Source organism: Phoxinus phoxinus (assembly GCF_949152265.1).
Source record: "Phoxinus phoxinus genome assembly, chromosome: 7".
NCBI classification, from domain to species: Eukaryota; Metazoa; Chordata; class Actinopteri; order Cypriniformes; family Leuciscidae; genus Phoxinus; species Phoxinus phoxinus.
In genome coordinates this window covers 25,613,302-25,635,298 of record NC_136882.1, presented here as the reverse complement: position 1 = coordinate 25,635,298, position 21,997 = coordinate 25,613,302, and the positions used below count along the sequence as shown (strand labels likewise).

The 21,997-nt window shown below is 38.3% G+C and overlaps 2 protein-coding genes across 8 annotated transcripts; one reads left to right on the top strand and one right to left on the bottom strand.

Moving 5' to 3' along the window:
- Positions 1–8,640: 8,640 nt before the first annotated feature.
- On the bottom strand, positions 8,641–18,472 carry trim13 (tripartite motif containing 13). Of its 5 annotated transcripts, none has more exons than XM_079618242.1 (3): positions 18,353–18,472; positions 13,628–14,869; positions 8,641–9,164 (listed from the first exon to the last, which is right to left on the bottom strand). In XM_079618242.1, exons 1-2 carry the CDS (start codon positions 18,374–18,376, stop codon positions 13,649–13,651), a joined length of 1,245 nt encoding a protein of 414 aa, XP_079474368.1. In that variant the 5' UTR covers positions 18,377–18,472; the 3' UTR covers positions 8,641–9,164; positions 13,628–13,648. The 5 variants fall into 5 exon arrangements, with proteins under 5 accessions (XP_079474368.1, XP_079474365.1, XP_079474366.1 ...); XM_079618243.1 differs by lacking the exon at positions 8,641–9,164 and adding an exon at positions 12,239–12,857; XM_079618239.1 differs by lacking the exon at positions 18,353–18,472 and having other exon boundaries at positions 8,648–9,361.
- Positions 9,487–21,983, top strand: spryd7b (SPRY domain containing 7b). 3 transcript variants are annotated; one of them, XM_079618246.1, is made up of 6 exons: positions 11,610–11,657; positions 16,088–16,184; positions 18,404–18,520; positions 18,759–18,925; positions 19,062–19,164; positions 20,558–21,931. In XM_079618246.1, the coding sequence occupies exons 1-6, from the start codon at positions 11,625–11,627 to the stop codon at positions 20,653–20,655; spliced, it is 615 nt and encodes a 204-aa protein (XP_079474372.1). In that variant the 5' UTR covers positions 11,610–11,624; the 3' UTR covers positions 20,656–21,931. The 3 variants fall into 3 exon arrangements, with proteins under 3 accessions (XP_079474374.1, XP_079474372.1, XP_079474373.1); XM_079618248.1 differs by lacking the exons at positions 11,610–11,657; positions 16,088–16,184 and adding an exon at positions 9,487–9,665; XM_079618247.1 differs by lacking the exons at positions 11,610–11,657; positions 16,088–16,184 and adding an exon at positions 17,772–17,998 and having other exon boundaries at positions 20,558–21,983.
- The last annotated feature ends 14 nt before the right edge of the window (positions 21,984–21,997 follow it).

The following is a 21,997-nucleotide window of genomic DNA, read 5'->3' as shown; positions in this document are numbered from 1 at the left end:
GGGTCTGTTGTCAAGCTACTTGCAGTCGGTGTTGTGGTCGTTTGCTTCGCCTTCACGACTAACGTTCCGGTCATTTAATCAATGCATGCATTCATCTTCTTATAGAAACAGTACACGCACCTTCAAAACTTGCCATCAAAAAGAAATCTGAACCCAGTAGCGGTTTATTCCCTCTTAAAATCACGAATGATGGGAAATAATAAATAAAGATTGTTCGCTTGGTAAAACGCTCACTATAGTAACTAGAAAACCGATACTTCAGCAGACGATTAATTTCATGTTCATTTTAGGGTTAAATCACGTTTTATGTGGTGAATGCATCCTTGACAGCGTTGAAAGCTATCTGATTTTGGAAGCAATTGAAATCCCTAAGCTATATGTTGCATATAACCGTACGTACGCCTAAAACTATCAATGGTGTGAGCGCGATTGCACTATAACAATCGCTTTTTCAAACACAGACTGGCAAAGCTACAGTTAAACCGTGCTCTGTTGGCCGTGTAAGGATATTGTGCGTGGGTTTTGGGTTGCTAGCCGGTTTGAGGGTGCATTTTGTCTCGACCAATCCTGCGCGGTGCTCTAGGTCCCGGCATGCCCAATGCGGGCAGGGGGAGGCTCCGGCCAATTTGAATGAAGACTGGAGCTTTCGGCGCCATTTTCGAGTGAGCAGCTATATCAACAGCAGCTGCCTAGAGAGGCTCCGTACTGTAGTCCAGTAATTTGAGCGAGGGTACACTTTTTTTCTTTTTGTTTCCAGAGAACAAAGAGAGATTTTTTTTCCTGAAATCTACCTCAAATTTTAGGCGGCTGTTTCCCGGTGGATGGATGCAGCGGACACAAAAGACGATGTGTAGTGACAACAAATAGTGAAGTGGAGTCTGAAGTGAGCTAGGAGGCTAATCCGGCTAGCATCTCCAGCCAAGAAGGGGCGTCAGATTGGAGCCGCGCTGTGGAAACGATATATTTTGTATTATTTTTTCGAAAAAATCCAACAATTACGTGGATGATTTGAAAAATCAATAAAAAATTCGGAAAATTATCGCAGGCGACGACGAATAAAATGACGTGGGTTGTTTGTTGGAGCGAGGTGGTTTTGTGCATTTTTTAAACGTTAAGTTTGAGCGGGATTGGTGATGTGAGCTAGACGGCCGGCGAGCCCGACAGCCTATCAGCGAGCGATACACCGGGATGCCACACCGACCAACACTGTCCTATTCTTTACTACAGTTTTTGTTCCTCTTTCAGCGGAAAAAAACGACGATGACCAGAGTGCCTTTTTCTCTCTCGCTTTTGTGCACAAACTATATAAAAACAGTGTGCCGTCATAATTTGCAATTGCAAACTTTTTTTTGTGGATTTACAAATATTATGAACGTTCGGGTGTTTTTGGTAAGTAGCATTTTTCATAAAAGCGTGTTTTGTTTAACGTTAGTTAACAGTTACCACGAAAATGACTGTTTTGTGCGTGTGTATGAGTGTAAGTTATGGTAAATGTATTAAAATAGCAAACATTTGCCATCTAAAGTGTAAAAAGCGCAAACTCTCTCACAAAAGTAAATATGATTTGGAGACGAGATTAACGTTAGTGATTTGATCAGTTAACGTTAGTAGAACAATATCATCTCTCGATCGAAAAAACACGTTATAATGTGTTTGATATACTGTACCGCGCTATTGCAACTTAACTCACGTACATTTCCCCGTAGCAATTTGAAACCCTTGTTATCACACTAACGTAAGTGTTATGGACACGTATTCATACTTTTATACGAGCGGGCCTATAAATTGAAATTACATAACCAGGTTGCATTGTCAGATAATTTAAGGCCTGGTTGTGTAATGGTAAAATGCGATTATTCGTTATATTAATTGTGTTAGGGGTTAGTGGAAAATAAACTTTTATGTCCATTGCAAAGAGAGCGAAAGCTAATCATCTTTAGAGGGATCTTGGGTCAGCAGTCGGCCTTTTTGTCAGCGTGTGCACCTCGGTTCTTATAATAGCGCCGTGTTTTTTCAGTCTCTGTTCTTAAAGTTGTTTTGGTGACGTTTTTCTTGCATTGAACACGATTTCATCGCTAATCTTCTGTACCTCAAGGAAAGTGCCACTTCGGGTAGTTTTGTTCTGTCTAATGTAGAGGTCACTTGCAGAAAGGTCATGAAGTCATTACCGTGATGCTTTGACCTCCTAATTTTGTTGATTGATGTAAAGGCCTGTCCATGTCATGTGATGTCATGAAAGGTTAACCCAGCAGCGACCCAGGCTCAATTTGAGCCCAAACAGGTCAAGTGAGTTCAGAGAATAGTTTTAATCTTTTTAATACAAAATATCAACCTAATCTTAGTTTTATGTGCCATGTTGTGTAGCTTTTGTTTTATAGTTGCAAGATTCTGTATTTTTTATATATATATTTCTGATTATTCACTTTTCTCACTCCTATATAAATGTGGCTTAATACAGAATGTTTAAAATATGACAATGTTAACCTTTTTTTTTAGTTCTGTGTTGTACAGGTCTAAATGATGTCTGGTTTTGCCTAAATAACATAGTTTGTTATTTTGGAGTGAGTTGTTTAATGGCCATTGACAAAAAATAAGTGACACAAATTACACCATTTACCAGTGTTACTCCTGTGACAGAAATCTTATATTATGAAAAAGACCCATTGTAGCATAGACTGACTAGGCACAAAATATTAGTCTAAATATTAATTTGACTCAGAATTTACATTTGAGGTGCCACCGTAAATAATAATTGCACATTCACTTGACCAAAAAAATAGCAGTGTAGGTCAGTGTAAGAGTCAACATTCTTAGTCTGCTTCTTCCTGCAATATGGAGATGGTTCCCATTTTGATCAGGGTTTTTTTTCTATTTTTTTTTTTCTATTTGTTTTGTATTAATGTAGTCATGAATAGCCCAATACCAAGCAATGTTGGTCAGAGTGTCTTTTCACATCAGTTCCTAAGTGTGTGTGTGTTTTTTAAAAATACATTTCCTGGCAGTTTTTCTTCCCATGAGTTGATCCTGCCTGGGACCGTAGGGAAACCCCCACAAGTAAATCACAACGATCTCTTTATCATGTTCGCAACATTGCAGTTTAATCAACAGGCACATAATGCACCCACTCAAACGCCCCACAGTTTCAGTGACAGTGCTGATGCTACAATATTTATTTTTGCTTGTTTTTTTTCAGTGCACAGAAACATTTTAGTCATGACTATTGTAGTTATATTATAACTTACTGTAAGTTCTGTATTTTCAAAGAAGTTCACTATTGGAAACACTTTAAAACTGAATCCCACACACAGTTCAAATGAATCCACTCCATTACACTGACGGAATACCCATGATCTATTGCCATCTAAATATGTAATCAATTAACTTGCAGGTTATTTTAGGCAGTTTACACTTTAAGTTTATATGCATCTATCATCTACACCAAAATATATTGTGAGATCTATTTTTGCTCTTTTAGATATAATCTAGCAGTTCTCAATCTCCACCTACAGTTTTTTTTATACTTCTGTGGCTATTCACTTGTAATACTGTTTGCAATTAAAAATAAAAATAAATGAATGGAGAATTATATGATGAGAGGATTTTTTTTTGTGTGGGCAGTTGAAAATGTGGGCATTGTGACATTGTTTCTCTGGTGTGTCCAGGGCTGGATTTGGGGAGAAGCTGAATTTTTATACTGTCAGCTGTACTGAGAGTTTTGAAAAAACAAGTCACCACACTAAAGAAGTGAAATTGTGAAGTGTACACAATTAAACAACTAGTTAAAAAAGCAAGAATACATTAAGTCAGTCATGCTTTGTATGCTCATGACTGAGAGTGTGTACACGTAAACCTGCAGGAAATGAAGACTTGCACTTCAGATCTCCTGACCAGAGGCTGTAGTACACACACTCAGTTTTAATGGGGCTTATTTATCAGTTAATTGTGGGGGTAATTTTATGAGATGCAACGTGTTAATTGTATCATACACCATGCCAGGACCTTACTACATTGAGTGTAGTAATATGACTGTAATAACAGTGCAATAGTGGTGACATGACAAGACTGGTTTTTTTATTATTATTATTTGTTTTGAAAAAAAAAATAGAAACCCGTGTTGTACTTGTTTTGACCCATTGTGATATGCAGCAGCAAATCTGTATTCACAGGCACACAGAATGTCTCTGTGACATCACCCACGCTCTTTTAATGATTATAGGGAAAGTAGTGTGTGTGTGTGTGTGTGTGGATGGTTTTTGTTGTTGTAAAAGCCGGCCAGCCCTTACTCTGAGACTTACAGCTCTGATTTTGACTGTTGAAAGCATCCCTCTAACTAATGATAGTTTAAGTTTGGTTTGGATGCAAGTTGTGAAAACAGGCTGTTGCAGTGTTGCAGAGCATTCTTTGATCCATGTATGTGTGTAACAGTGAGAGGTTGCAGTCAGGGCACAGGTGTGTGTGTTGCTGTGTGTAGTTCTATCCGTACTCAGGTGCAGCGCGGAACCATACAGGTGTGCAGGCTTGCCTGCTGTCATTCTTTCTTTGACAAAATATTTGCACAGACTTACTTATTTACACAGAGTTTTTTTTATTAGATTAAATAAATTGTTTGAGAGAGACAAACACACACAGAGGTGTAGCTAATTTACAGTGTGTGAAATATAATATATACTGTAGATTATTTGCCCTCATGAGAAGTAATTGAGAAGTTTTTATTTTTTTATAAATGTTATAATTATACATATATTTTTTTTCTTCCAAAGTTTACTATTTCAGTGTTCTTAAGTTATACCTATAAAATAAATCTTGTTTTGCTACATTTTCTTTTCATCATTTAACTGGCAAAATAATTAAGTGGGAGGGTTTCCTGCATAAGGCAGAGTCTCGGAGTGTGTGAGCGTGTCACATGCTGATGTTGATGGAGGAGTGGAAGGTGATACCCTTTGACCCTGAGGTCATGTGAGCTCAGTAAAATACAAGCAGAGAGAGGTTAAATGTTATATATTCATTCACACCCCCTCTCACTCACAGACTTGTTCAGGGGCTCTGACGGTCCTCCTCGCGCGCGCGCACACACACACACACACACACACTCACACGTGCATGACCACTCTAGGTTATCAAAGAGTTATGTGCTGATGCACTGCTTGTATATAATCAAATTAAATCTTTGCTGCACTATTTAAATTATAGTGTAATATGGAGCACATAATGCGCACTTATCTTGTGGGATTACGATGTTGCTAGTGCACAAGATTAAACACCAAAATGGAGGCTAGGCCAACTACACACATTATCGAGTTGAAGAACTTTTAATATTCTTTTAATGGCAACTCTTAAAAAAATATTTTTTTAAGCCTAAAGAAATAACCCCACATATTTTTGAAATGGTTTGATTTATGGCGTTTGAGTTGTCTAACCAGGCTGTATTTTGTTTGACCTGCTATGTTACTCAATGTCGTTCCATTTGCTTGTCCTTTTCAGCTCTGATAGTTGTCTGATAACTTGTGTGACTGATCTTTTTTTTTTCTCTCTGTGATAAAAATTATTGTGGTCAGGATGCTTCCTGTGAAGATACTCATTTATAATATCGTAGTATAAAGCTTGCTGTGTGTGTGAGAGAAAGAGAGAGTGGGGGAAGAGAAATGTGGGGGTTAGTGAAAGAAGTGAGGAAAACGTTTTCTCACCAGTCTCTGTTTTTGTGCTACGCATGCATCTCTGATTCACATGCATGCTTAATTTTTGTTTTTATTTTTCTAAAAAAAAATATCTTGTGAATTTGAAAAAGCTTTTTGAGACAGACACTTATGTGAGGTATTAGATGTAAATTTCAGAAAGTTACTGTCTTATAATTCATAGGCCAACAATAGTTTCAATCATTATTATTTGTTGCTATGCATTTTTAAGGGTGCATTTAAAGTTTAACGGACTTGAATAATAAACACATAATATTTTACACCTAACACACTGCAGTTATCTCATAGAAGACACATCCACTCACATAGTTGACAGCAATTTTGAATTAACTTAACATTAACTTTAGGTGTATCACATTTTTTTAAACTAGGTGTATGTTTTTAAAACCATTTAAGCATATGGATTTATGTTTTGATGCTGTCTGTTGCATCAGATTATTAGAACTGCAGCTTATAACGTAATGTCTGTATTTTGATGCATTTCTCTTCTTTTTCCCCAGTATTAGCTGTGATGCCTAGTTGTGATGTCAGAAACCAGACAACAAATCAAGGTAATAACATCTATCTGCAATTTAATTTATGTGTTGTGTTAATTGTTTTAAGAGATCATGGACTAAAACACATTTTTACAGCAACTAGGCAGTTTAGGTGTTCTATACACCCAGTAAATGACACTTTTAGCATTTGAAGTGGCTGCTTTAGATCTACACAGTGGTTGTTTGCATAAGCAAAGTGTAAAGTATTTTATTTTTAGTATTACTTAAATTTGTCTCTCATGGTATTGAATTCACTCAGTTTTTCAGTCAGTGATGGGTTGGCTTTAGCTTTCAGATACCAACTCTTGTTTAGAAGCAATTACAAGTTTGTTGTCAATATCAGGTCATAGGCTCTTATAGGCTACTCTAGCATTGGCCGTATAGTGTGAGAAAGGGTCTAGATGTCTTCCTGTCAGTCTTTGAGATCACAACTGGTGAAAAAAACACTGGCTAATTTTAGAAAATTCTTGTTTGTTTTCTAAATCTCCTACACTAGGTTTTTTTACATAATAAAAAAAAAAGCATTGACTTCATCAGGAGCTAACACATTATATACAAATATTGTAGCATTATCACAATGGCTGGTTCTTGGCTGTGAATCCATGTTGGATCATTGACCCAAATTCCATAGATATGTTAGTCAGGTCGTAACCTTGGTGTCAGTGTTACAAGTCAATGCTCATAATGAACAGAGGCTTCAGTTGATATTTGTTAAAATAAATATATTTTAATAAAATAACAAACTGTTAGATTTTTTTTAAATATGTGATTGGTTCATTACAATCTGTGTTGTTGGCTGTAAAATAGTGTGTTATTCAGTACTCTCACTGCAGATCTCACCCTTCTGCTGCTTCAGTTCATTCGTCTATGCTGTTCCGAGTACATAGTAGGCATGAACGTACTTGCATTTTTGTGTTATGCTACAATTCTCCAATTTCTAATTAAAGTAGAATTTCATTCAAAACAATTATATTTTATTTGTAATAAATTCTAAGTCTTTAGAAAGCTTGTGTGTTAAAAGAAAATACTCGGTTATTAAAGGGGGGGTACAATGGTGTTTCATGTATTCAGAGTTGTTTACAGTGTTAAAGAGATGGATTCTCATGCTAATAATGGCCAAAGTTTGAAAAGTTATTTTGAACGAATAACAGAGAATTTCTGTGCTGAAAATCATACTTCCGGATTGCAACACGTTTCGGCTGGTTTTTTTCTATCGTAGATCTAATGACGTAGACCAGAGTGGAACTCCTTATATGAGCATTGCTCTCGGAAAAGCGCGTTCACGCACACGTCGACCAGAGGAGAGAAAGACCGCGCTCATCGGCGCATAGACATCATATATCTCTATATAATATCTATGCATCGACGCGCTACTACCGGAAATCATCATCAGCAGCGCTAAATAGGAATGGTTGATGTCAAGAATGTCTCCAAAAAAGTGTGTTTTGGGATGTGAGGGAAAGTTTACCTTGTTCAGCTTCCCAAAGAACCCAGTGTTACTGGAACAGTGGATGCCGTTTGTATTTCCGGGACAGCAAAGGAGTGTGGCAAGTGCGGTTTTGTGTTCTGGTCATTTCAGTGACGAATGTTTTATTAACAAGGCTGAGGTCGTCGCTGGATTTGCAAACCAAATACTATATATATATATAGTAATATGACCTACCGCACCACGATCGATAATAAGCAAACCTTCCCGGGCGCTCCCGCTTGACTCTATAGCTCCGCCCACGCCCAGAATCAAGGACCTCGGCTTTTTCCGGTTAGAATCGGAAAGCTGTATTTTTATTTTATAAATATGATGAAACTAAAGACTTTTTGGAGATATGAAGGACGCACTATTACTCTATAGGTACTCAAGATTAACATGAGATTGACTGAAACTAAGTATTTTACCCCCCCTTTAAGATTCTGTGTTCGCCATTCTATTTCTGGTTGAATAAATATATCTAATATTACACTCAGTACTTCAGAATTATTTAAAATTCAGATGTTAATGATGTCTCACGTCAACTCTGACTTGGTGAACATTAAAATTAGATTTTTTTTTTTAAATCATAAGAACTGTACATAAGGCACATAGTCATACCACAGTGATTGATTCATAAAGATATCTTATTTAGCATAGTGGAGGCATAAGAGATGTATTCTGTTGTGGGACAGCACTTTGGGAAGCTGGTGACAGGTCAGCTCCCGCTGTTGAAGATGACTATCTTGAAGGTTAAATCCAGTCTGGTCTAGAAGACAATATTACTAGTTGCTTGTTTTTTATATATAATTATTTTTTGACGGAGTTACAAGAGGACAGGTTTTAGTATAATGCAGGAAAGTTGCTGAGAGATGTGTCCGTAATGATCTCCATAGAGTCCAGCCTGTAAAAAATCAGAATGATGTGCTGCAAAATATATAAAATTACCATTTAAAACTCTTGTAAGACTTTATTTTCAGCCGTCTCTTGTGCCTTGTCCCAAAATATAATAAAATTGAAAAATGCCAAAACAACAATACAAGACAATCCACTGGGAATGATGATTATTCTAAAATACCCATAATTGTCCCATAACATTAGTATACATTTACAGGTGCTATTTCACTGAAGTGCAAAAATTCTGATTCAGTGTGCATCCATCTGTGAAAAGTATACATTAAACTTTATGTATGCTATTGTGTTAAGTTTGTTTTAATTTAAAAATAAATAAATAGAAATAAAAAAAGAATAGTGTCAAGTATGCATTTCATTACCAAGTCCTGCACACAAATATAGCAATGCCACTTTTATTGTATGCAAATGGATTGCAGGCAAACACCGTAGGAGACACTGAAATATTTGACTGCAAACTGACAGCATCACGTCCAGCTGCTGTGTGTATGTTCTCACTCAAGCGTCCTCCTCTCTTCTGTGTTTCAGATGGAGTCCTGGAATACCTCTCAAGCCCTGCTGAGAGAAAGAGAGAGAGAGAGGGAGGAGAGGAGTCACTCGCTCTGATTCTGGCAGTGCTCGGTCATGTTGCCGAGGGTGTGAGTGTGTGATTGAGAGAGAGGAACCCTCTCTAGGTGATGGTGTAGCAGCACAGAATGGTTTGTGGTGATACAGAGATGCAGGCCGTGATGTGCTGCAGCATCAATTCCTGGGACCTACGCAGCAGAAGGAGAGATTGCATGTGTGTGAATGCGTGTGCGTGTGTTGTCTTGCTGTAGCAGCATGTAAATATTGGAGTTACTCCTTGGCCAATGCCTCCAATATTGCTCGTGCTGCTGAAGCAAGAAGTCACCAAGCAGCATATGCACGTCATCTTTTTATCACAGCTACCAGGGCCTAGCCGGTGGAGGTATGGCTGACTCACAGGTACAGAAATACCTTCACGGACTGAATCATCAATCCAACATAGAGAAGTCAGGAGGACACTCGGCCTCACCGGAGTGAACTGAATGGTCAAAGGTAAAGACAGATGCAGAGTTTAGTTTTCTTTGGAAAGTGAGTTAAGTAGCTTTTTTTAATCAATGTTGCTTTTTGCCCCCTTTATAATGTTCATGCAAAAACATGTTTTAATGTTTACATTGTTTGTTTTCCTTTATGTAAAATATGTATATTTTTTGTTTCAATCGTCTGTTTTTTCTTCATTAAATATTCCAATTTTATTTTCCTAAACGTGCTGTTGCATTTTTTTTTGTGTGTTGATGCAAACAAACATTAAAATTAAAAAAAGGAAAAAACTGACCTGTGAAAACTCATTATGACGTTAGGGCACCGTTTGTTCAGGTTTTGTTTTTAACACTTTTTCACAAGGAATGCAACTTGTGTCAAATGAGATCTGTTTTTTTTTTTTTTCTTTTTTTCGCTTTTCTCCTCTAATGTGTTTCAATACTGTTGTAGAAATATTTTGTTTCTGGTGGATGAACCATAGCGTGACGTGTATTCATGTTTATTTTAAAGTATTCTTCATTTCCGGTGACTACATTGAGCTAACAAAATTGACTCCAATAGCCTTTCCCCCCGATAATAACCAATAAGCATGTTTTACACATTTATGTGGATTATTCCGGTAGTTGCAATGTAAGAGATGTTAACATGGCTACAGTTTCGTGCTGGAGAGTTTACGCATGCGTAGCCCATCATTCTTATATAACATTAATATTAAAAAGCTTAACGCCCAACGAAATTTTGTTGTGGGCATGTCATTTTTCAGTATTCCCGATAGCTGAAAATGACATGTTTCGTGATGTTAACAGTAGGCTACAGGTCGTTGATTATGTAACCTCACGTGACTGCCTATAGGCTATACAAATAATACAAAATGTTGGTGATTTTTGTAAAATATTTTATAAAGGCCTGTCACCCTGAAAAAATAAGAATGTAAAAGGCAGTATCTCCCAACGCAAGTCTCAAAATGCCATTGAAATAATATCCGCCATTTTATGAAATAAATAAAAAAGACCCCAACTATGCAGGCTAAATTATGTAACCACGATTTGATCGTGTCCTTGCCATATCCTGTTATTTGGTTAATGAACATTTATTTATTTAATAATTATTTTGCTGGGCTGAAAGTAGGCCCTATAGGATAACTTTGAGGGGAGTTTTACAAGGGACCTTTTATACGAAGAAATGCGTCTTTTTGATGTCCGAATGCTGCGTTTTCCTCTGATTTTATCACGTCATCTTGTATCCTTGGCAATAAAGAAATTGCGTTTTATTTTATTTTTGTTTAATTGACCAGTACTTAAACCATTGTTGCCTTTAACTAGTAACACGACCACTTCTGACACATGTCGATTTAATCTTCTGACGCTTCGTTTTAGTCATTTGATGCTTTTAGATCTGAACTAAAGATGGTCAGCACAGCTGTGATAATAGGAACAGTGCACAGTTTCATAGAGCTGATTTTAATCTATTATTTGGCTATGGCAAAACACACATTTTAACAATTTAATGGAAAAGGTTTTTTTTTTATGTGTGCATCCACGATGCAGCTGCCTGTAGCCCTTTTTTTTTTTTTTTTTTTACAGTCTGGACCTAGAAATGTCTTGATTTTTTATTTTTATTTTACAAATCACGATTTGATTTGAGGACGGATTTGTTAGCGACGTAGGCTATTTTATGACATTTTCTTTTTGATATTAGTTTTTGAATCAGATCCAAATTTCCTAATTGCGGTTTCCCGCGTGCAGCCTAGCCTATTTATTTTTTACTTATTATTTAGGCCTATGTTTTATGCACGGAGAAGTCCTCTTATAAGACGTTCTCATAGTATGGCCGTGAGAAATTATATTTAATTTCTCCGCCAAAGAATAGGCTAAACGTGTTTAAAAAAAAATGTTAGGCTACTTAATTTTAATTGTGATTTAGACTGGTTTTACATGACCTGAATTGATTTCAGGTGTTTGGTGAGAAGGACCAATGAACAAAAGTCCGTCTATTTTTCAAGTAGATGTGAGTGTGTTTATGTCGGAGCGACTTGCTCCAGATAAATAATTTTACAGCTCGAAATTATATAGACAAATGAATGAGACTGAACTGAAGTCTCAAATCCTATCACGGTCCTTTCGAGTGCCTTAAATGTTAGATGCAGGATTTTTTCTAAAGTTATAGTATGGAATTTTATAAAAAAAATAGGCCTACAGCAATGTATTTTATTTCTTTATGTTGGTTTCACGGCAACCATGCCACTTTCCCCTGGAGTTTTGAGACATAACATAGCCTACCGTATAATAATTGGTGATGTTCCCTGTTGCTGTAGCCTATAATTTTTTCATCATGCAAGATTGCTTTATTTCATGATGACATTTAAACGGTGAATATATTAATTCTGGTGTAGGCTATTTCAGGTCTTTTTGTAAAAGGAGACGTATCATGTGCGTAGAAAGAAAGTTACTTGCTGCAAAAAAAGTAACAAAATATATTTCGCTATATAGTTGGGCTTCAAATAACCTATAGCCTTTTCATTTCATTTGACACAAAATTTTAAAAGAAATAAGCATAATGCTAGAACTAAATAGTAACCTATACACAGCCTATATTACGGGACATTTATTTGGATATATCCCTATAACAATTTTCAACTTTACAAAGAAAAACAGCAACATGCAAAGTATTTTTCAGTGCAGTCAGTTCCTTAAAGAGATATTGACCGAATTTAACAATTGAATCATTAATTAAACACAGGAAGACAAAACGTTTAAAGCAAAAAGAAATGGCACTTTGTGTTGACTGCCTTTTTCCCTTAAAATAAGATTGAAGTTACAAATAGGGGAGGCTATGCGATAGAGTGAAGATTGTGTAATTATTATTAAGACAATGGTTCATTCGCTAAAAAAGAGAAAGAACATCGAAGAATTGAAATTACATAACACATGGCGCCATTTCAGAGTGAGCTTCGGCAATGCATTCTGCATGGCTTCAGAAAATGTAGCCTATATATAGGCTAAATATTTTTCCCCATAAATTCGTTGTTATTTAATTTACTTTGAGTTATGTAACGTTGTATTTTGTAAAGTAGGTTAAAGTAAGTAATTTCACTTTTCATCCCCAATTCGCCTGGCAACAGTCGGCTAAATATATGTTCGGTGACGTGCGAAGGGCTCCAGCGGTGACGTCATATCAGAACAGTCGTCCGAGAATCTCTCAGGATTCCTGCTTAAACAGTGGGAAAAAGGGGATGCCTTCATTTTTCTCTCTCTAAACAGTCCTGATTTTGTGTTAAATTTTGCACATCTCATGTCACTCTAGGGTGAAATTGTAAACATTAAAGACATTGATGAGCTCTGGTCTTTGAATAAAAATATAAAAGGGGGAAAAAACCGTAGGCTATATTCCATTACGTTCAAGTAGACTTGTTTCGGCACTATCATTTCAAATTGTTCTCATGATGCCAAATGCCATCGCAATAATATGAGTTAAACCAATAACAAAACAAACATATAGCATGATACAAGTTCATTTTAAGTAAACATTGTAAATGAATCGCTGAAGAACTGAACTCCTGGTGCGAGTCTGACATTGTTACATAACGTTTAACCTTGAGTATCCAAATAACGTTAACTCGCACAGAGAAGATAAAATATTTCAATTCACTTTCGGAATAAGTAACTTCTTTTAGTTTACTTCCAAAGCTATCTGCTTGTATTCGAGATGTGGAGATTGTGGAGATTAACTATTCAGCTCTATATAAATTGTGAACAGGGTTTTTTTTGTTCAATTAAGATTTGGGAATGTTGTTAGTAGCCTAACTATACCACGATCCGTCCACACTTATTTTTCCATTTACAACCAACAGACAAAATCAGTGCAATTTTATAGCACACAAATTCAAAATCAGACACGAACTATATTTTTCCAATGCTTCAAATCTACGGGATAGGCCTATACTCTATGTAGGCACAATGTAGTACATAAAAAAGTACCTAAGGAATGGAGTTATAAAATCAGCTGATGAAATCAGATGTCGTGTTTATCAGGTCCAAGATACAGTTCCGACACATCTCAGTTATTAGTGTGCAGATCTCAGCCGCTTCTGTCCAGCAGAACCCGAGCCAGCGCACGATCTCTCCAGGACCGGGCAGAGAAAAGCCACTGAGTGCGACCACCTTATCCTGGAAGCTCAAAGCGAGACAGTCCGATGGGAGAAAGTTCAGCGCGGGGAGACACGCACATACAACTAGAACAACTCTCCACATCACACGGGAGAAGCGCGGAGCGGCGGCAGGGGGCAGCGAAGACAGGTACGCGCTGCTCTCGTAGGGGGCGCACAGCTTGTCCACTTCTCCAAGACGCACCCGGTCCCATTCCTTCACATCGAAGCTCTGCAGGCCAAGCAACCCCACGTCCACGTCAGTCCGCGATGGCAGTGGCGTTCCCCGAATGACACGCAGCTTTTCTCTGAAGTCCTGCATCTGCTGGAGGAAAGTGAGCGGGTCGGAGAGCGAACGGAAGGATTCGGCGATGTTGAGCGCGCGCCGCTGCTCCTCGAGCGCCGAGCGCAGCTGGTTGATCTCGGGGTCAAAGGTCTGCATGACCGCGAGCTTCAGAGTCTCCAAGTCCGAGAGAATCTCGCTCCGTTTGTGGTCCAGCGTGCGCAGAAGTTTGTCAAAGTACTCTGAGACTCGATCCGCGTCCCGCGAGACCCTCTCCAGCGCTTTCTTCTTAGCTCCTTCTAACGATTCCAGGCACGAATGCACCTCCGCGCCCCTCCAGCCCTCCACGACGCGAAACAAGTCCTCAAACGCGAGCTTCTCGCGTTCGTATGCCTCCTCCAGCGCGCAGAACTTGTGTCCTTTATGATCACCTGTCGTGGCGCAAAAACCACAGATGAGCTTCAGATCCGTGGCGCAGAAGATATTGAGCGGTTGTCCGCTGTGAGCTCGGCAGAGAGACATCCTCGGCATCACTCGAATCCTGTTGTACTTCTCCACGATGCCACGCAATGAGTAATTGACTTGCAAGCTCGCGATGCCGTTGTGCACGGTTTCCTTTCGACAGGTCGGACATTTGAACGGGGGTCTCCATGCAGGGCTCCGGTTACCGTCCAGGATGCCCTCGAGACACTTCTTGCAGAAGCTGTGAGAGCACGGTAGTACACGCGGGTCCTCGAAAAGACAGCAGCATATTGGACATGTGAGGTCCTCTTCCAAGAGCTCCATCGTATCCTAAAGAGGAAAGAGACATCAATATGAAAGCTTGTCGGGGGCATGACACATCAATACAACTCTCATCATAGCAAGCTTCTCTCTCGTGCATCTCACACCGATTGTGAAGTCTAGAGCACTTAGTGCTGTCCAGTTTCATTTTTGACACCATCTACATTACGCGCAATAAGCAATGATATAGCCTACACACACAAGTAGGCTATTTTTTATTTTTTTGCATCGACATTTTTTTTATATTGCGATAATGTGTTATGAGTCTACAGTGAATAAATAATGGAACAGAACTAGCTTCAGTCAATATTTTACAGTGCGATTCTGTGAAGAGACACAGCAGGTTAACCAAATATAGTAGTTCAGATTGCCTGATGATGAAGACTCCTGAGTGCACCAGTCCTTCATTTTAATTGCCCGCGTGAGAACTTTCGTGCAGGAATATCCGAGGACCTGTCCAACAAACTTCAAGGAATTGATTTGGAAAAAAAATATCCCCGCCGTCGAGTTGTCAAAATGTTTCTCTGTATGCCCGAGTCCGGTTGTCAAGGTATTACTGTTGTTGAGGCAGATTTTGCAGGCAGAAAGCACCAGCAATTGGACCAGAAGTGCACTAGCTGCATAGGCAGTGTGCAACGCAATCATGGCTCTTGTTGCTGTGCAGACTTCGCCCTTTCCAATTGGGAAATTTTAACTAGTTCAGGTCAAGTCACTATGGCCAGGCAATTACAACTAATGCGCACAGGCAGCTATTGAACAGTGAATCTACAGTTAAACATTTCAATGCCACATTCAGCACAATATCGGCGTAGCAGTGTATTTGCAGACTCAGGTAGTTGAACACACGTTTTGTGTTTGGTGAGAAATAAATGCAGAGGATCCCTTCATTCATGGATGGTGTTGTTGCGGGGGAGCTCTCCTAGATCAGCGTTTCTTTACAGATTACGTCAATACCTGCGTTCCCCATTATCTACCCGCATAGACGCATAATTCATCTATTCAGTGAACTACAATAAATACGTGGTTTTCATTAACAACTAGTCGAGACACAGACAACCAAAAAGCACGTCCGTATTTCCTGCCACAAGGATGATTCTTCACGCCACTTTGGTCGCATATGCCCGTGCCATGTGTCAGGGTCTTGACGCATCGATAACCAATCGCTACCGAGTCACGTGTCAAAATATTTTGACCTCGATTTTTCTTCCCCTGTTTCCATGCCATCAGGAAGAGAACTGCGTCCGAGGCTCAGCGCTCATTGGTCGAATCAGGGATGAAAGCGCGTGCACTGACGTAATTGGCCACGAGAGGGCGAGAACCGCAGGTTTGTCAAAGAAATAAGATAATGCTAGAAAGGCTTTTACAGTTGTTTTATATTATTGTATATTTGGTAATAAAATATACCAAAGTCCACCAGGGGGGACACATAGGCCTTCACTTAAAAAAGCAAACAATTTATCCCAATCCATTTCAACAATATGACATGGCGTGTTCTCAAAGCTTTTCTGGTCAGTTGGCTGTTTTGGTTTTGAACTGTAAGCACATTACCTTGATTGTGATATTTACCTATCATACAAATAATTTAAGTATTATAACAAATTAAGTATTATCTCGGTGGAATGTGGGTTAATCTAGTGGAGTTTAGCGGTCAAAATAATAATTCTCCAATTTGCCTCAGTGTGTATTTTCAATTCACCTTTGGCTAAGCCCCGCCCCCCCTTAGTTACTGTTGCTACCTCCGACAACTTCATCTGGGCTCTGGTTTGGTATCAACATGGCTTATGCTGTGACAGCTCTTCCTGCTGAAATTTTATCAAACTTTTATAAAGCAGCAAATAAAGTGTCCGATAGAAGTAGGCAAAAGTGTCTGCAGTGTGCGTTTGAAGGCTTTATTCAAGACATACGGTGAAACGCGAGCAACAAGGCATCCAAATACAGGCAAAAGCATAACGGTCACAGTCAAAAAATGAACACAGCATATCCTAATCGAGACGGAGGCTGTGACTCACAATATCAGGAGAAACACTGTTCATGCAAAGCTGGGTAGGTCTCTATTCACTTCTATAATCGTTATTATTTACAAAGCAAACGGACTACGCGAGTATAAAGCTGTATTTATTAGCAGCGTGTGCTAGCGTATCAACAATTAGGGCAGAGAACCGAAATCATAAATCTAAACCAGCATAAAACTGTCTAACTATAACTTCACAGTAAGGTTAAAAGCTAACTTAAATGTATCTTAGAGCACAAAAGTGAGCTTGTTGATCCTTCAGGGGTTTCGCTGACTGTGAGGACCTCCACACAGTTTAATCCAAAGACGACACTTGTCAGTATTTAACTTCGGTTTTGGGAAGGGGAAAAAACGGACACCCCTCTCCAACCTCTCTGGGAAACGCGTATCTGTGTTACAAATGCCCCCGGCACAACGTTTAACCATATTTTTTATAAAACGACGACGTAATAGCCTGCCGAGACCAAAAATATGAGCCGCCTGCGTTGAAGTCAATGGAGCGCCGTGAAAAAGTGTCGGACCCTCTGTGGAAGCTCGTTCTTGGCTGCGCTGTGATTGGTCAATATATATTCTAGGGCGTGGCTTAGCCAAAGGCGAATTCAATGACTATTAAAAGTTTCTCAATGTGATTATTTGGGTGTAAATTATTTCCCAGACCGACGGTAAAGCGTCACGAGCTATCTGATACTTTTCTCTGCGCTGATTAGGCCAGTACTGCAAAATCATTTGTAAAAAAAAAAAAAAAGTATAGTGTATATATATATTTATATATATATATATAATCCATGAAAAAAATCTGCTACAACTCTGCTATTGTTATTACTGTAAAATAAAACTGTTTTGAATGTGGTCCAAAGAAGGACTCTACTTTCTGAGTCTGTAAGCGCCCCCTTGAGGTGGTTAACGAGAATAACACCAGCCGTCGACAATGATTTTTCCATGAGATCCATTCTATCCTGAGAGCTCGTGCTCTCTTCAGTTTGACGTGTGTAACTGCACTTCCGGTGTTCTCAGCGCTAGAATGGCTGCAGTTTTTACGTGTTGTTTGGGCTGCTGCGGGGATGGCGGACCGGGTCACGCTCCCCTCAAAGATATGCCCACCGTACAGCTAGACACGCATCACATGGGTAAGAGGTCATTTCCACTGCTCAGCGGGGTCACAAAAAGTCACCAAATTAATTTGAACACGAAGAGAAGTGTCAAGCTAACAGATAATGCTATATCTTAAAAACAAAGGTTAGAACACAAAATAACTATGCCATCACTGTTTTTAAACCAGCAGTATGTTTTCGTTCGTAATAATATCTAATCAATCATGTCAAGTAGTCCTAACTACTCTGGATCTGATATTAGGTGCTAGTATACAGCTGACAGATCCAGTGGCTATTTTGATTGTATTTCAATTGAGTGAATCCAGGAAGTGAGGTTCAATTCAGACTTGTTTTTTGTCGCTATCTCTGAAACCGTTTTGAAATACATACCTTGTGCTGTAGCAGTGTGGGCATGAGAGTTTGCTCGGCCTTTTTTCCCAGGGACGGATGTGGTCATAGTGAAAAGTGGGAGGCGGATCTGTGGAACTGGAGCCTGCCTCGCCAACGCCCCTCTACACCAGAACAAGAGCTATTTTGAGTTCAAGATCCAGTCCACGGGTCAGTGGCCTTTTGTCAGAAATGAATCATGTTTAATAATCATGGCTTCAGGTTTTTAATATTTAGCTTATTATTGTGCAAATGCTGTTGTAACTTGTAGCTGTCAGACAGATGTTTTTGCATTGTGACATTAATTGCAGTACAATCTTACCTCCCAAATCTCTGCATTATTGGTCTTTAGATGGGTATGTATAGCTTAAGATAGCTGTGGACTATGAACTTTTGCTGATGTTTGCAGGTGTTTGGGGGATTGGTGTGGCCACTCAGAAGGTGAATTTGAACCAGGTGCCACTGGGTCAAGACAGCCACAGTTTGGTACTTAGAAATGATGGCTCCATATACCACAACAACGAGGAGAAGAACCGTTTACCTGCCAACAGCCTGCCTCAGGAGGGGGATATAGTGGTACATTTTTACTTATTTCTGTGTGCTGGTTACGTTCTAGATTGTGATAAATATCAAAATTGTGGAATACTACTAGTATATACTGTAGAAGACATATTGCTCGTGGTCATAAGTGTGTATGTGTGTCTGTTTTTAGGGCCTGACCTATGATCATGTGGAACTGAACCTGTACTTAAATGGAAAGAGCATGCACTGTCCAGCCTCAGGTATTCGAGGGACTGTGTTCCCCATAGTTTATGGTGAGTTGTGTATTGTTTCTTTATCAATGACAGATACAGGACATAATAATTTTTGCTAAATCTGCACATTTCATGGTCATTATTGGAGCAAGTTGATTTATTTGGTGGTCATTTTGGTAAGGGATTGAAAGATGTTACCTACCACCCTCAGATTTTAAAACTGCCATAGTATCTTATGTTATCAACAAATGGAAAAAAGAATGGGATCAGTGAACAAACAACAAACTTTTAACACTACTGTGGGTAAAAACATCTTTATTTTTTTAACTTTTGCTGGGATCAGATCATATATACACAATGCCAAATAGGGCATTCCAGAATCACACATACAAGTTCTTAAAATTAAGAAGCATAGCAGTGGTCCAATCTCATATTTTATGAAATTATTCTGGTTTGAGTTCTCTTAGGAAACTATATTACTCAGATTCCTCAATATTACTCAATTTATTTTTAACAGGGTCAATCCTGAATAAAAAAAATTTAATTAACAAAATTAATAAAAATAATAATAATCTTAAGCAAATTTAAAAAACCTTTTAAGCAAACATTTTATTGCTTTTTTATATATAGTTTTTTAACATTGCCAAGGAAGCTGGCATGGGGTTAAAACACCAATCAACCACCCAGCCATCCATCTTGGTAAAAGCCACTGAAATGCCAAGATTACATTTCAGTAATAATACTGAAGTTGAAATATGTTACATATAAATTAAATGCTATAGTTGCATTATACTACTTTTCAACTCTTTAATAAAATCTGACTTTCATATAATTTATTTAGTTATTTATTTCTTTAGTTCCAGTCATGCTAAAAACTAGTTTTCAGGCCAAAGCAAAGCCTTTTCCAAAAATTGTATTAGCTCTTTTAATTCTAAACTGGGACACTTCCCAGAGTGTTGCAATTTAGCATTTTCCTATCAGTGTCCCGTTTCGGTTTTCTATTGTGCAAATGAATGGGATGTCGTCTTTCCAAATCTGTAAGACTCCTCTGTGGAGCACAAAAGTCTATGAGCTCCAATGTTGTTTGGTTCCCAATGTTCTTCAAAATATCTTCTTTTCTGCCAGAAGACAGTCATTAGGGCTGAGTAATGATGACAGACTTTTTGGGGTGAATGGTCTCTTTAAGGTAAAAAAAAAAAAAGTAAAAAAAAAAAGCTTTCATAATGTCCAAATTGCTCTTCATTATTGAAGGAACATATACAACAATAATTATTAATATATTTAAAATAAATGTAATTTGCTGTATCTTTCCGTAGAAGTTTTCAAGGGATGAGGAAAAATAGATTTTTCATGATTTATGATCTTCTGTTTGCAGAAACGAGCTGTCATGAAATGTTTTTGCCATTCATATGAACTAACATCATATTGATGTTTGTAATCTGTTCTCTCTCAGTGGACGACAGTGCCATCATAGACTGCCAGTTCAGTGACTTCTACCATACTCCACCTGAAGGCTTTGAAAAGATTCTGTTTGAACAGCAGATCTTTTGAATCGTCAGCTACGTGTGCAGACACACATAGTGTGAAGTTGAACTGTGTGTGTGGCAGTACGTGCTTATTTTCTCTTTCAATGTTGCTTCTGCCTTTGCTGTTACTACTGCTGCTCTTGTCCATTTGGAAGTCAAACCAGGCTTTATTTGTGTGCGTGTGCGCGCGCGCGTGTGTGTGTTTGTTTGTACACGCACAAATGAGAGCGAATCTACAACCCAGACAACACTTTACATAAGCACTGAAGACACTTACTGATTTCTACTTTCTGTAGTGGGCGATATTGATAAACTGAGTTTATACTTTTATTTAATGACAATGCAAATTAATTAGCAGCTGATCAGCTTTTTGTTCTTATTTTGTATGTTTATTTGATTTTATTTATGTAGAAATTATTGTTGACTTTATCTACACATATCAGCTTTCTGGAATGAACCAATTGTATTTGCACTAGTTATGTGTGGTTGAAAATCAAAACAAACCTCTCTTGTTAAAATATATGATCAGAAACAGTTAGATAGGTTTTTGAGTGTCTGTTACTGTCATTTGCCTTTCTTTTGAACTAGGCGTGTGTGTTTTCTTCATATTGATAGATTGCTAACAATAGCAATTTTCAATATTTTCCAGTGTATTTTATCACTTTACCTCTATGATCTCTATTGCACTTAATATTAAATAAGTGACTTTGCCTGGACAGGCTCCAGAGTGCTAAATAACCTCTAAAAATGTTTAAGACATGCATGCATCTGTTCAACATGTTTTGATGCATTAGCATATATCTTACCAAAACCCTTCAAATGTGTTAGATTGAAGAATGTTTATTTTTGCCTCTGATGTGTTTTTCTCCCATGATGTTGTGCTTGACCCCAGTTATTCACATATCCACAGCAACATTAATGACAAATATTAACAAAATGTAGCTGGTTACAGCAGAAATGTTATTCTACCAGAGAATGTTATCTACTCATAACACTAAACACTTTATTCAAAAAATGACCGTGAACAAAATGGCCATGCAGTTACCCAAAGGCAATGTGCTTTTCAGAAAAAGGTTCTCTGAAAACGTTGTGTCCTGTATTAATCTTTTTTGGTCCCAAACAAAGCTTGAATTCTCTCTGTACACTGTGTCTTATGGTACATTCCACAAGTGCTGTATTTAATAAAATTAAGTATTCTGTGTCATAGTGTGAAATAAGGGCAGTCACCTATGACCATGTAAAATGTCAACAACATAGAAAGCACGTCTGCAAAAATAAAGTGTTCTATTTAGCTAAAATTGAAAATGCGTCTCTAAATCTTTCATTGTTAACTGTGTGTGTGTGTGTGTGTGTGTGTGTGTGTGTGT

Coding starts and splice junctions, on each gene's coding strand:
- spryd7b (XM_079618246.1), top strand. CDS start 11,625: ATGAACAAAAGTCCGTCTATTTTTCAAGTAGAT. Junction 18,926..19,061: donor CTCAGGAGGGGGATATAGTG/GTACATTTTTAC, acceptor GTCTGTTTTTAG/GGCCTGACCTATGATCATGT. Junction 19,165..20,557: donor TGTGTTCCCCATAGTTTATG/GTGAGTTGTGTA, acceptor GTTCTCTCTCAG/TGGACGACAGTGCCATCATA.
- trim13 (XM_079618241.1), bottom strand. CDS start 15,748: ATGAAGGGATCCTCTGCATTTATTTCTCACCAAACACAAAAC. Junction 14,870..15,706: donor TTTCTCACCAAACACAAAAC/GTGTGTTCAACT, acceptor TTTCCTCTTTAG/GATACGATGGAGCTCTTGGA.